At 41.5% G+C, this 15818-nt stretch overlaps 1 protein-coding gene across 1 annotated transcript in view; it reads right to left on the minus strand.

The window, feature by feature from the left end:
* LOC131572680 (solute carrier family 41 member 2) overlaps nt 1-12888 on the minus strand; it is a 44046-nt gene extending 31158 nt beyond the window's left edge. Inside the window, exons 1-3 of the mRNA XM_058825941.1 lie at nt 12748-12888; nt 5371-6102; nt 4055-4162 (exon numbers count right to left, since the gene is read on the minus strand). Coding sequence (XP_058681924.1) covers nt 4055-4162; nt 5371-5925 — 663 coding nt within the window. The 5' untranslated portion in view covers nt 5926-6102; nt 12748-12888. The remainder of the gene's footprint in view (nt 1-4054; nt 4163-5370; nt 6103-12747) is intronic.
* Nucleotides 12889-15818: the final 2930 nt, after the last annotated feature.

The following is a 15818-nucleotide window of genomic DNA, read 5'->3' on the forward strand; positions in this document are numbered from 1 at the left end:
TTTGGTAATTCCTTTTCAGTAGATTTCAATTCAATTTCTTTTGCATTTTGCTTCATTTTGTGATAGTAGTGACTTGAAAGGATCAAAGTATTAAAAGAAACGTTAATTTAAAAACAAATATACAAAGGCACTTTATCTTAATCACACTATAAATATTTCATAATGTTCAAACTACAGTGAAAGCTCTGCAAATATATTCAGTAAGTTTAAGTGCAACAGCAGTTGTTTCAGGAACTGCTGATAAGAATCTCCATTGCATCCTTCTTAAATATATATATATATGTGTGTGTGTGTGTGTGTGATAAATGAACAAAGTGGCAGGCTGTGGAGAGTTTCACTTCTTCTCTCCTTTGCAAATGTTTTGGAAAAGTATCCAAAAAATACCTGTTAAAAGAAGTAATCTTGCAAAAAGCTTAATCCAGCCTAAGGGTGAGCTCCTGCCAAATGCCACAGCTCTTCTTTCTCCTACTGTCACCTACATATTCACATTTTCTTTCTTGAACCAGCCCCATGAGTGAGTTTGTGGCACCAAAAATGTGCTGCTTTGGTGGAAAACATTTTTATTCCAGGAGCAAAAAGCTGTTATCTGCTATAAAATGATCTGATCCGTCACATCCAATCATGTAACCTCGCAAAAGTGCTCTCAGGGTTTGGAAAGGAAAAAGAGCAGGACCACTCCTTGCAGCTGCAGATTTCCATAAACTGAGATCAAGTTTATTGGGACACAGTGAAATAGATGGACCTAAACAAAAGGTTTGTAAAGTCGTACTGTTAATGCTTAACTATAATAGCACACAGTCTGAGCAAGAGTTGCACAAATTTATAGGAATGACTGAATAAGTGGTGCTTTGGTGTGGGTGGTGGGTCATTTCTTTGGGGGGTTTTTTGCTGTTGTTGCTCTTTAAAAATGAAAAAGGAATAGAGAGAAAAGACAGCAGTGTGGATTGAGACAATAAGAAGACCCAAAGAACAGAACAAAGCTGAAGAACTGAAGGACACAAAACACAGTATAAATGGGCAGTTGACCTTAAGTGCACCTCGCACAGTTATGCCAGCACAGCAGTGGGCAGAGGGAGCAGTGGGCAGTGGGCAGAGGAAGAATTCCAGAAGCACCTTTTTGCTCTTTGCTGTCTGTATTCTACATATGAAGTAACTTCCGATGGGATAAAATGATGTTTTAAAAATAGTAGGTTGTAAGATTGCCAGCATATGGAGAGTTTACACCAACACCAAAGTGAAGTACAAGCTATGCCCTGAGGTAGATGAAAAACACAGTCTCGAGACAGATTTAGTGAAATAACTGATTCTAAAGTGGATGGGAAATTGTGAGTGATCAGTAAGATGCAGCCAAGGGAGAAATTTGGGCAACAAGATGAATGAAAGTGACTGGACAACACTTGAAACTGATGTACTATGGATAAAAAACTTGCTAAGAAGACACCACATTTTGGCTGACCACATAATTAACAATGAAGTAAAGATAATTAGTTTACAGTCCCAAGAGCACAGACATGTCTGCAAATTCAGATGCAATTATAAGCTAAGTGAGCAAGCAGGGCATGAATGAACTCCAATGCTGAATTCCCGTCAGAAATTTCCTCCTCAAAAAGTAAAGCTGGTCACAGGGGCACAGTCTTGCTTTTACTTAGACAGGTGTCTGCTGGGGAGTCAGATAGTGCAAATGTGGGTCAGAGAGGGGAAGATTAATCAGACAAATGGTTTCCAAATAACTGTTTAGATATACTCTAAATTAATGTTCTCCTTCTGTTCTCACCTACGATGAGGATGACAGGACCAAAGGCTGGGTGGCTAAGAGAGTAGGGAGTCAAATCAATGGGAAGAATGCAAAAGTCAGAATGACCTCTTTGAGAGAATTGGCTGGTAGATTGCAGGTCTAGTAGTAAGCCATCATCTGTAAAAGGCTTCCACAGCTTTGGTTTGGGTTATTAGGTCATAACTGGTTATTTATTTGTTTGTTTTTTTAAGTTTTTTCTTTTTTTTTAAAGTATGAAACTTAGATATAATCTTGTTAGCATACCCTTGATAATGAATGATCTATACTGTTCTTGTACAGGGTTGTTCTCTTAGTTTATCCACTGGACATGCAGCCTGTGTTGTGGAAACTCCAGTATCCTTAATCTGTGTGCATGAGAGGGGGATCAGCTCCTATCTTGGAAACAGCTGATGGATAATAAAGACTGAGGTCACGAGTCACTGTGCCAAGAAAGGGTCTGTGTGTCCTTTTTCCAAATGTGCCCTGAGAGCTGTGATGTTCACAAATGTGATGGCACTGATGAGGATGGGGAATTCAGCCACTGACCCCCCCGCCAAGACAAGTTCAGAATTTGTGATATCACAAAGGTCACAAAAGTTCAATTGAGACAAAGAATTAAAGATCACATTAATTGAAGAAGAAGTGGTGAAGTGTATTCTGACCTTCTTTGTTTTAAGCCTTCAGTAAGGCACTGGTAATCTTGGACTTGGTGTATTTTTCACTATGCAATACAAGCATTTTTAATCCTCAGGCCACAGACTGTACCAGCCAGAAACAAATTAAGCAACAGGTCAACAAAAACGAAAAGGCAAAGTAATAGCCAAAAGCATTCATGCCTGACAGTAAAGGCAGTAAGGTTTAAACACAAAATGCTGTTAAGAAACAGTAAGAATTCTCAGAAAAGTAAGAACAATAAAATCAAACAGAAGACAAGATTAAATGACTAAGGATGACGTTGGTAAAGACGCAATAGAATATGTCAATTCTTATGTATGAAAGTAATCAATTTCTGTAATGGCCATGACACAAGCAAACCTTCACAGGACTGTCAAGGCTATGTCCATCACAGTGTGCATTCAGGCAACATCTCAATAGAATGTGGCAAAGACATTTATTAATGACAGAACACTGGGAGACCTTGTCAATACAGAGCATTGTAATACAATACAAAAGCTGAATGTCCTTGAGGGATACAGCAGCAAAAACTGCTGATAAAATTCAGCAGTAGAAATGCAAGGTCATGCACTTATGGACTAATAATATTTCTGCCAGAAGATGGGAGTGACAGCTGGAAATGAACAAAAGCATAAATAATAAAGCATAGCCATTGATCACAATGTGACTGAGAGGTCTAAATCTGACCCTTCTAGGCAAGAAAGTACATAAAACCTTAGAAAGTTTCAAGAGCAATATTCTACAAAGACATAGTAAAACCTCATCTGGAGTTATGTACACCTTTGACCAGACATGTACTAGAAAAATTCATTCAAGTAGGAAGAGGCAGAGTGTGGGGGGCCTTTCTGGAGAACAGAAGCACTGCATTAGGCAGCCTTATAGAGATACCCAGTGCAGCTATCAGAAATAGCCTAGCCACATTATTAGACTGATCTAATCACTAGTTATTCACACACACACACAAAAGATACACAGGAAGGCAATCTGGTTTACTAGAAAAATGAAAGAGATAGAAAATCCTCTGATATGTAAAAAACAGCTGTAACAAATACATGAGAAAAAACACCCAGAAAAATAAACCAGTTATGCTACATTACAGTGTTGGCACACACAAAAAATAAGCAGACACAAAAGAACCCCAGAACAACCTCATCACAACAAAAATAAATAAATTTGTTTAGCCAGAAAGTTAAAAAAAAAAAATTTTCTTACAGTTTGATCAACAGAGGTCTGGAATAGCAAATTATTACTGATGCTTTATTTTGGTACCACAGTAATGGTGTTTAAAAAATGCATTTAAAACATAAACATTTTATCAGCCTATTCAAAATCCCTCAAGGTCAAAGAGATCTCTCAACCTTACACAATACATCTGTATATAAATCTGCTTTATCTGTTCTGCATGATGAGTTGGAAGTGAAGTTTTGATGTGTGGAGAGAAGGGTCACCTTTTTAACTTTGCTGACTTAATAACAGATATAAACTGCCCCATAACAGCCAGATGAATTCATAAGCATAAAAAACTCATGTCTCAAAGATTTGTTTCCTTTTTGGAATGTTTTAAACATGTATCAGAAGAGTGAAGAGGAAGAGAAAGTTACTTACAGCAGTTGACAGCCTGGATGCCAAGGTCATTTCCAAATTTCCTTTGAGACCAAGAAGTGCAGGAACCAAGATAAAGACTTCAGTAACATTCTTGAACACATCCCAATGCTATTCAAAGGATACAGTGGGAAACATTTAATTGAAAGTTTCTCTTTAGACCATCCACAAATTATTAAAAAAATTCTGCAAATCATAACTTAACCCTCTAAAAAAATTTAAACTTTTTGTATTAGATCTAATAGACCTGAAGGCAGAACTGTTACCTATTTAGATAAAACAGATTTATGACTGCATATTACTTCTTCAAAGATGAGAAGACCATAAGCAATAGATACAAAACTTGGCCTTAACACAAATGTAGTTAAAAAAATATGTCATTAATTTGAAGTATTAGTTTTTCATCGTTTAAAATAGTTCCAGATACTATCACTGCTCTTGAATTCTGTTCCTAATTTTCAATAATATTTTCATCTTTTCATTTCCAACTCTGTAGAAACCTCACATAAAACCAGCAAGGAATTAATTGTCATATGAACAGAGCCTGTAAGTAAAAAAAGCTTGTCTTTATTCTTTTACCTCTAAGTGTGAAATTTACAAGAGCACAGCTTTCCAAAACACAGATTTTTTAAAGAAAACTCTTTTCATTTTTTGTCCACCAAGATCTCAGCACTGAAGTGCTGTGCTGCTGCGTATGTCTTGTCAACTCATGTATTTTTCATCATTTACCAATTTAACTAAACTAACAAAACTGAAAATTGTCTTTTTATTCAGCAATTTACAACAATTTTAATTACTCTTTTAATGAAAAGAATCCAATTAAAGCATCTGTACATAGAATAAATTGGTAAGATGTACATGAACAAAGCACCAGACGCGTGTCAAACAGCCCAAGGAAGAAGTATAGTTTGTATGTCAAATTTTATTTTCCTTTTTCTGGAGGTAACAAAGTCTCTTTCCATTGCAACTGATTGAAGTCTGAGCTTCCTTTAGTCTCTCAAGATTTTGAGTGACAAAGATTGTCACCTCTTCCTCCTATTTTCATTAACTTTGTAAACTCTAAGTGTAGCTAAAGAATTCCCTAAAGCTGAATGAAGCAAAAGCAAACAAAAGGGAGGAAAATCCACACAGATTAATTTTTGTATTGTATTTCTGTTAAAAAAAATCGTGGTTATTTCAAACTTTTTATAAGTTCCTAGTAGCAGAACCACACACAGACCTAATTACATCCCAACATTGCAGACATCTAGAATGTCACGTTAGAACTACAGACCTCATCGACTACCTGTTAAAAAAAGTCTTCCAAAGCAAATACCAACCTGTACAATATCCAAAACCATGCCAGCAGAAACAGTTCCAAATCCTGCTAGCAAAAAAGGTACGAGTATCTGCAGTGCCATAATACTACTCGATTCTTTGGGTTGTTTTCTACTTCCTTCCACAATGATATCTTCATTACTGTCACTAGAGAGAGCGTCATCCTGCAACATGGCATCTGTTTCTGAAGTGTCCATTCCATCACAGTAATTATAACTGCTAAAATCATCATATTTAGGGCTACAGCTGGATGGGCTGTGTCCATTGCTACCATGAAAGCTTGGTTCTGAGAAGTGATGGTACTCTGTGTGTTGTTCAGACCTGACGTTAAAATTGTGTCCTGCTGGTTGCAATCCATCTTGCCAGACACCATTCACCTTTTTGTGTCTTTCCTCTTGGTTTATCTGGTAAACAACAGGAACCATACTTAAAAGCAGTCTCAAAAATTTATCAGACTGAATTGTATTAAGGTTTATGGTCCAGTTTACAAAGCCTTCTCTGTCATGGACTTTGCTATTTGTTTTGGAGATGGTAGATCTGCCTTTACAGTTAGTCATAGTGCTACAGAAGTATGGGTTGAAAAGCACTTTGTTCTTCAGACGTCAGCCAAGAAATCTTGCAGGTGAGTCACCAAATACCACACTTACATGTGGACCAAAATGTTCCTTTTTTGCAAGCAAAAGTGTTTTTTCATTGCTCTCAGATCTTCAACTTCAACATATGCAAGACTGGATCTGCAAAAAAGTAGAAAGTATGTATTTATTTCTAAAATATTTTAACTCTACAGAATACACAAGGTATGGATGCTAACTCTGAAATACAGAGCACGGTGCCTGTGGGAATTGCAAGCCACATGACTTTCTCAGTTTTGCCTGGGAAAGTGACCTGGGAATTCATAAGGAGGAATTAAAACAATCCTCAGAGATAGAAAACAGCCTTGCAGGCGCTGTTTGTCTGTTCCCTGTTTTCTTGCAAGAGAAAGTCGAGGGGTGGTGAACCCCACTGACCAATGATGGTGATGTGTTAGTTTACTAACCAATAAGAGTTTCTTTTCTGTACTTTTCACATATCGGTCTATAAAAAAGACCTGAGGTAATAAACCAGAGAGAAATTCTCTTGATCAGCTCCCAAGAGAGTCTGTGTCGTTCTTTCGCCGTTCCTAATAGAACGACAACGAGGTATTGGTTTATTTTTTCAGATCACAATATTTTCTCTTTTCTGTTTATAGATTTACAGATTTACAGAATCATGATTTAAGATGAAGTTGTTTCTACTTTGACATTTCCATCATGGTAGGAAAATAAACAATGATATACTGACAGTCTCAAGCCATTTCACATTCCCTCCATCAGAAGCCACTTGACCTTCTTTTTCTTTAATTTTCATGTTGTGATAATAATTGTCGTAATTTACTAAAAGAACCATTCTAATTTGACTCAAAGCTTTGCTGAGCATGGCACTTATTAATAAACTCCATAAATACAAGTAAATGGTTGGCATAAACAGAGAAACAAAGGTCAGGGAGACTGCACCAGCATGATGAAGGATAACACAATTCCACATGACTTTGTATCTACGCAAAGCTGTGAAAACATTTCACAGACTGCAAGAAATTAAAATATTTTAGAGCTGGAGGACTTTTAATCTGCATTTCCTAAGAAATTCAGCCTCCTATGATCATATTTTTAATGTTATGATTCCTACACTTCTTCTCCCTCTATTTCAAAGATTTAAGTCATCCAGTATTTCTAGTGCAATTTCAGATAGATTTTACAGGGAGTGGAGATGTCAAAGCTTTTAGCAACTAATAGCCTTGTAAGAGATCCAAGTTGGTGCCTTTGCTGTTAGGTGTCTTCAAACATTAGCTACGATAACTCACTCCAACATGGCCAAAGCAAGTCAACTTCAAAATTCCTGCTGCTCATAGAACTCCTAGATTTGGGTTTTTCAAGTGAAAAGATGACTCAGAAGCAACATGATTTTCTCTCTAGCACTTGCTTTATCCAAGGGAGCTCCGACCAAGGAACAAATATTTTTAAAATGACAATGCAATTTACAGCTTGATCTAGAAAGAAGCCAAGTTTTGCAAGAAACAGCAATCTTTTTGCCACAAGAGCAACAGAGTAACCAAGATTCCTGCATTATCTTTTGCCACTCTGCAGCAGACCGTGCTACATTGAACATTTCAGTTTCAGTGCATTAAAAAAAAATCCTAGGCCTCAATTCTGGTTTCCATAAACTTTATTTAAAGAATAACAAAACAACTTTTGCTGCTATGCTGGAGCAGCTCTAACCACAGATCAAAACAGTGCTCTGTTAAGTGCTACAGAAAGACAGAATGAGGAGAAGAAATTGAAGGATTTCATTTCACTCCCAAGGAAAATGGATTGAGAAAATTTTCTGACAGCTTTAGCAAGGCACAGTCTGGCTCTCATTGCAGTTTTTCCCATATGTCCTCTAGTCTCATCACCAGAGTGCTAGACCAGTGACTCATGGCAATTATTCATTGCTCTGAAACTCTGGCCAAAAAATATTTGGGTTAATTATCCATATATTTTTTAACATATGGATTGTTCTCCTTTTAAATTTTTCTCTTTTGGTGTTTTTTTAAGAAACAAATCCTTTGATAAGGCGGTGGTTTAATTTAATATAAGAAAGTATTAACAAATAGAAATGGTACTTAAAAGGAGAAAAAAAAGGGGAACAGAAATATTATTTGGTCAAGTTCCAAATGGAGGAAGATGGCTAACAATTGAAATAGTACAAAGCAGTTTGGATGGCAGCCATTTATGTTTTTCCTACCACAAAGACTTAGAATGACAAAATGTGAACTTAATGATAAAGGCTGGAAAATGAGAATTTAAGAAGATAAACTGAAAAACATGGGATCATGAAACTGTTAGGCTGGAAAAGTATTGTATAGCATAATATACAGTAAAGAGTAATTGTTCCTTCAGAGCATACAGAGAAAAGATAACTACCAATCCTTCTAAATGTAACTAGTCATGTCTAAAAACCTGTTCCAACAAAAGCTATTTTCTAAATGTCATCTGATGCAATATTTTCATCCTAATTTAGAGGATGCTGATGCAATATTTTTATCCTAATTTACAGGATGCTAATAATTGCTGTATTTTCAGGGTTTTTTTTTTTTGTACCTACAAAATGCAGAAAACCTTGTTCATGTTGTTCTAAGGAACAACAAGAACTTCCTGAGAAGCTTTATCTTTGACAAGAAAAATGCCTATGTTGTAGTGTTGTCTAGGAAAGATATGGGACCTAAAGAAACAAGCACTGCTCGCATAATTCATATGAAGAAAAGGCAGTTAAAATCTCTTAAATCTCTTTCCCAGTCTGTAGGAAGAAGAGATAAGTGGTTCTGGTTTCTTGACATGTAATCTGGAGGTTACAGAAAAAGATGAAGTACTGAAAAAAAAAAAAAAAAAGGAGAGACAAAGATCCTTTGAGAAGTCAGGAAGCAGCCTCAGATTTATCATAGCTGGCATATTATATGTGAAATGAAAGGATACCTTGTCTTTGTCCCTGCAGGGAAAATGATGACCTATGCCCAAACTCTGAAAAAAATAATTCCCTCTTCCTGATTGTTTCCCAAGTACCTACTTTTATTAATTTCTTCTTTTCCTTCATATATTTTATAGCACATAACAATTACTGTGTACTACCCACCTCTCTCTCTCTCAGTCCTGCAAGCATACACAAACATAAACAAACAGTTCTGTAAACATAAACAAATAAGAAATACATACATACCTTACCATTCACTGGAGATGTATTCCTGAAAGCGAGACAGTTGGAAATCCAAAAGAGAGCAAGCCAATTTTACCCATAAGAATTAATACAACTGATGCACACAGCAATTTTAGAAAGGCACATGTAGACAGTATACGTGATGGACAGGCAGAAATAAATGCTGTACAAAATAGGTCCACAAGCTGGGAGAGATGCTAACTTTTGGAAATGCAAAGCTGCTTTAGAAAAATCTCAGGTTCTTCAGCTATGAAACTGAACACCTGATCATTACCACATTTTTCCATCCTTCACCTTTGATTGGCTTGATTCATCTGAGAAAGATGAAACAACCAAAAAAATTAAATTGTTCAGGAAGAAGCTCAAAGAACTCTCTTCACTATGGCCCAAATAATTGTCCACATTGTTTCAGACACACCTATAATGCTGTTCTCAAGAGCATGGGAAAGAAAATGCTTCTTTCATACTTCCCCTTGGTTTAAAGAACATCTAGCATTAGCAGGATTAAGAGACCGGATTCTACAGCTAAATTTGATCTGATAGATATTAGACTGCCAACAATTCATTTAAAGTGTGAACACAATAAATCACCATGACCTTTTAAGGACCTTCAAAAAAGGGGAAGGAGGAAGAATCAAGCATGAAATTTCTGTAGAGTAAACATTATGGCAGGCTAAAACAAATAATTACCGAAGTTTAGGTCTAGGGAAATTTCTGATTTCTTTCAGAGCTTGGCTAAAAAACCAAAAGATAACATCTATCTAAATAATTCTCTGGGCTTTCAAGGGATCCAAAGCTAATCACACCACAGTCAAAACCTGTTTTTCCTAAAAGTTGCCAACATTTTTTTATAGGTGGTCTTTTAAAGCATTAATAATCTCTACACTGCACTTCCAAGCAGTCCACAATAAAATACAATTGTGTAAACATGCCTGTCTGAGAATTGCCTCTCAGGACAAGAACAAACCTTGGAAAGGGATTCAGGAAAGTAATATGAAACGCTAACGAAACACTGAACTTTAATATTTTGCCATAATAAGCAAAGATGAAGCTGGATTATTCCTTGGCATGAAAGACTCTTTTTGTGTCTTCAGAGATGAGGCCAGATTCTTCTCACTGAAAGGATGAGAGGTAGCAGGCACAAACTGAAACACTGGAAATGGCATTTGAACATAAGAAAAAACTGGGGGGTTTTACCATGACAGTGGCTGAACAGGTTCTGGAGACTCCATCCTTGGTGATGTTTGAAACCAAACTTGGGACATGGCCCCAAGCAACCTGTTCTTCTTGACCCTACACTGAGCAGAGGTGGCTGAATAGAAAATTTCCTGCAATTCCTTCTGGCTTCAGAATTTCTGAGATCCTGTAAAGACTGAAATGTGAGGTTTTGGGGGCATCCTCTCAGTTCAGAACACAGGTGATACAGGGATCTGCACGGCCTCTTCTCCACTATTGTGTTGTGTCAGTGCAAGTGTCAGTATCACACTGATACCCTTATTGCAGCCATGGATAATCATTTACATTAGTGTAGTAGGCATATCAGTGGAAGGGAAAGCTACAGCATAACCCCTCAGTATTACAGAGAGTAAACAGGCTGTATTATCATTAACCATTCCACAGAATCCGGAAACCAACGTGGTACACTGGGCTAAGATTACTTACACCAGATATTGAGTGTAGAGTGTAAAAGGTTGTAAAACATGCTGAAAATTAACAAATGTTACCTGCAAGGCAGATATAAGACCATTAAATACCATTTTTAAGTATTATGCAGTAAACCGGTTAACACTGTGTTTATTGTATGGTAGTTGCTGGTTAAATTAATAGCAAAAGAAACAAATAATTAGAGGGGGAAAAAAAACAGATTAAAGAACCTCCAGATGCCTTCTTGACAGTAAGACATTGAAAAACCTGCCACCCTCAGGCTCAGTTTTCAGACAAGTTTGAGACTGCTGCATTCCACTTCCTGAACACGGCAGCTTTTGATTTTGGCCCCAAGGAAGAGAAAAGCAGCTGTGAGAAAAAGACTTGGTTTGACTCTGCACTTTTAAGGCAACTCATGTAGAAGAGACCAAAACACAGCAACAAGTCGGTGAAATGTGGGTGGTTGTAAAATGACCCAAATGCAATACCAACATGAAAAATACCAGGCAAATCACATCCTTCAGCCCATCAAAAGCAGGTGGGAAAGTATGAAATGTAAGAAATAATGTAGTCCTCTAGATTAAGTAACCAATAAGTACTTACCAAGATGAATCTTAACTACTCTTTGGGATCCTGATTACAGGTCCCTACTGTCACCACCAAGGAGAGATTAATTACTTATTAAGTTAGGCACTAGGACACAGACTTCCCATTGTTTTTGTGGATAATATCGTACAGGTATTTGAGAAGAAAATGATACACTGTTATTTTTCCTCCTAAAGTGTCTACCAGGCATACTGCAGCATTTATGGATCCAGTTTCACAATGTCTTTATGGCAGTAGGTATAGGGAATGCTGCCAAAACAGGTCATCCTATCTGCTCTCATCTTTTTACCCACATTACTAAATTGGTAAAGTGAGGATAACTAGGTGTGTATTCTAAACATTGTTAGGACTCTTCCTAAAGACTAAACAATTACTTTATTTTGTATGAGCCACGTGTTGTACTGTGCTCTATAACCCAGATATATACGTGAGTGAAGAAGACACACAACTATATCCTGGACAATGGGCTGGTGGAAGCAGAAATTATAACATTCATTGAAACTGAAGAAATAGAGACCTACAACTTGAAGTTAACTGAGATTTAATGAGAGAGTAGAAAGTAAAGTAGAATAAATCACAAAAAGCTCCTATGTTTTGGCACAAAAGTATGGAAAGAGAATGAATGTGCCATCAGACATTAATTACAATGGTTGTTATCAGAAAAGAGATGATCGTTGAAGTCTGTACACGTGCTGTACAGGTAGAGGTTCCATGCTCGTCTAGCACTGCATCTGCGGCGATTCAGTCTGGCACACTTTTGTGGGTGCAAAGGTGGGAACAGAACTGCCTGCACATACGGATGTAAAGAGTGCCAGGGAATAGGGGCTACTGGGAATGTAAAGCAGGTCTTGCGCACGCACAGAGAAACCAAAAAAAAGGCTCATTGTCCAGGTTACCTGGAGCAGTGCATAATTAGGCGCACATGATGAAACGCGCTGCGGGGCTCTGAGCAGCAGCACAGGGTACCGGGGCGCGGGCGGCCAAACGCGCGGCAGCATCCGCGCTCCGGGCGCTGGGCACCGGCCCGCCCGGCGAGCCGCGGAGCCCGCCCGGTGCCGGGCTGCGGAAGGAGGGCAGCCGGGAGTGTCGGGGCCCGCAGCACGGGGAGAGCGAGCCCCGCGGCACCCGGGAACGCCGGCCGGGGAGAGAGGCGGGCGGCACCGAGTGCCCCCCAGCCCTGGGCGCCCTGGGCACCCCGGCCTCAGGGCGGGCCGGCTCGGGGGGCTCCGCCACTCGCCAGGAAACTTTCCCGCCCGCGGCCCCCGCCGCCTCCCCCGACCCGGGGCGGCGGGTCCCCGGCCCGCCCGGCCCCGCTGCCCTCGCTCCCCGCGCCGCCCCCTCGGGCCGCGCCCTCCCCTCACCTGGGCGAGAGCGGTGCCGGCAGCGCGGCGGGGTCGCGCTCCATCGCTGCGGCGGGGCGGGAGCAGCCCGGCGGCGGTGACAGCTCCGCGCTAGGTGAGCGCCGCCGGCACTGAGCAGGCGCGGAAGCGGGCGGCCCCCGCGATGATGTGGCCCGTGATGCGCAGAGCCGCCGCCACCGGCCGCTCCGAGCCGCCGCTGGGCGGGGGAGGGAGGAGCCGAGCGCCGCCGCCCCGCGCTGCCCGTGGGACGGGATGGGGCGCCGTGCCCGTGGTCGCTCCCAGCCTGGCCCCCGGGGCGAGCCCCCGGTGTCGGACTCCAGCCGCCCGCGCTGCGGGAGCCGCCGGCGTCCCCTTCCCGCTGCGCCCTCCCGGCCCCTCGGCCGTAGCGGGGGCGAAGCTGCAGCCCCGCCTCGCTGCCCCCGCAGGCGCCCGGCTGGTGCCCCGCGGCCGGGGAATGGGGTCCAGGGCGCTCCCCGAGCAGCGCCGGCGGTGCCCGTCCCATTGCTTCCACTCGCAAAAGCTTTCCTGGCGATGTAGCACAGGAGTCGCCGTTTTGGACTGAGTGCTGACTGCCAGCTACCAGGACATTGTCGCACTTTCCTGCCAGTTGGCTAAAAGCAGCTTTCTCTGGAGTCCCATTTTTTTTTAAGCGCTTGGATCAGTTGGAATATTCTTGTTCTTGCCGAGCTAGACTTTACACCCTGAAAAGAGCGTTTAAGTCTGCGAGTTCCTCCCTCAACATCAGCTGCCTCTAAGTATGGAACCGAGGCCTTGCTGGACTCCTATTTTGCAAAACACTTAATGTCACCACTTTATAAAAACAGTCAAGCCAGCTAAATCTGTGCATTTATTATCAGTATTAATAATATTCCTCAACTGTTGCTCGGTACTTTGGTAAGGATGCCTTAACTGGAAGGTGAGAGGGAAGAAAGAGGATGAAAAGAGAAGATGTAATGATGGTGACAGCAGCCAAGCCTGCAACCTTTTCCTGTCTACAGAGAGAAAAAAAGACAGCACAAGCAAGTCATCAAGTGGCTGCCATAAACTGGAGCTAGCTGCGGTGGGGATATGTGGAATAGCAGAAACTTAAGCACAGGGAAATGTATTTGCAGGACTGGGGCCAAAACATTCTGTGCTACAAGAGTGAAACATACAGGATCAGCTTGAACACTCATGTCAATTCCACCTTAAATGAATGAAGCAGCCCAGACCTCGGAGGTAACAATTCAGCTGTCTCAATCCTCTATTTATTGGGGATTTGGGCTGCAGATACTGTAGCTTGCCTACCCTAGCAAGCAACCCTATGGCTGTGTGTGCTCAGGTGTTACACAGCATGGATACTTAGCTGGGCTACCCTACAAATCAGATAAAGATTACATCTGCCATCCTTGCCAACAGGTGAGACTGTAAACCTGAGGTTTGGGAATAGCACCTGAGGGTGCTGTTTCTGGCTTTTCTAGTTGCTTGTCTGGTTATCTTGGGCAATCACTTCGTAACTCCCTACTACAGATTCCTTGACAGCACTATGCCCCACCCTCCATGGAAATCACATAATACCCATGGATGAAATATACTGTTTGAGGTTCACACACTATTATTTTGGGCTGGGTACAAATTCAGAAAGACTCACTTTTGAGGCCCAAGGCAAAAACCTCAGCCCTCAATATTTTTCAATCATTAAAGCTAGCAATGGGATTTTTCTGAGAAATGGAAATTCTGGAGCACATTTAGGGAGAAAGGTACAAACCAGGTTGCAAATTCAGTGGAATGCACCTGGCACTGTGGGTGGGCTGGGGAAGTGGCAGAGGCACTTGTTTGGGACAGTCTGTCAGGAAAAGAGCAGGGTGGTCTCTTGCTTGAGGCCTTGCAGAGGTTTGCCTGTTATTCACGCTAGTTCCAAGATGCTGGGATCTGGGTGGTTGTGTGGTTGGGTTTTTTCCCGTGTCCTTTGTAATGAGGGCCTATAAACACCACTTACCTGATTACTATTTTTTCTCATTTTCATCTTGGACTTCCCATTTTATTTCTTATGAACCATTCAGTTTTCTTTTTGCAGCTTTCACATTGTCTAGATGTGAAAAGACAGAAACTGCGGAACAGATAGGGACACATAAGGACAGAAACTGCAGAGCAAATCCTGAATAACAGGTTGGCCAGTGTCTGCTGAACTTGGTGGTTGTGTAAGTTTCTTTTCCAAAGGATGAGTAAAACTCCCTCAGACTATGATATTTAATTTCAGGTTCATTTTCCAAATTCTGAAAATGAAAATGAGGGAGTTTTGAGAGACAAGCTGCCACTGACAGGTGTTCAGGTGATGTTACCTGCTGGTGGCTTGGTTCCACATGCTCATGGCACTTCATGGTGATGGGATGGACTTTTTGTGCCAAATCACAGAATCAGTCAGGTTGGAAGGGACAATAATGGATCATCTGGCCCAACCTCCCTGCTTAAGCAGGGTTGTCTTTGAGCACTTTGCACAGAATTGTGTCCAAACAGTTCTTGAATATCTCCAGTATAGGAGATTCCACAACCTGTTCCAGTGTGTGGTCAACTGCACAGTAAAGAAGTTCTTCCTCAGGTTCAGGTGGAACTTTCCTGTGCGTCATCATCTGCCTCTTGTCCGGTTGCTTGGCACCATCACAAAGAGCCTGGCTCCATCCTCTTGTCACCCTCTCTTTACATACCTACATTGACGAGATCTCCTCTCAGTCTCATCTCTTCTCGGGGCTAAACAGGCCTCCAGCTTCCTCAGCCTTTCCTCTTACAGAGATGTTTCAGTTCCTTGATCGTGGTTGTCGCCTCCGCTGGACCTGCTCCGGGACCGCCATGTCCCTCTCGTCCTGAGGAGCGCAGAACTGGACAAAGCACTCCAGATGTGCCTCAGCAGGGTGAGCAGATGAGCAGGACAACACGGCTGGCCTCCGTGCGTTTGCCCTTGTTGTGTTTCGGAAGGTCCGAACCGATCCATGACGATCTTCGCGGCGCGCTGGCCCCGCTGGCCCACACGGGAGCGGGCGGCAGTGCCCGCGGTCCTCCCGCCCGGCAGGGGGCGCGCAGCCGCCGAGCGCGCG

The sequence above is a fragment of the Poecile atricapillus genome, chromosome Z (genome assembly GCF_030490865.1).
Source record: "Poecile atricapillus isolate bPoeAtr1 chromosome Z, bPoeAtr1.hap1, whole genome shotgun sequence".
Taxonomy (NCBI): Eukaryota; Metazoa; Chordata; class Aves; order Passeriformes; family Paridae; genus Poecile; species Poecile atricapillus.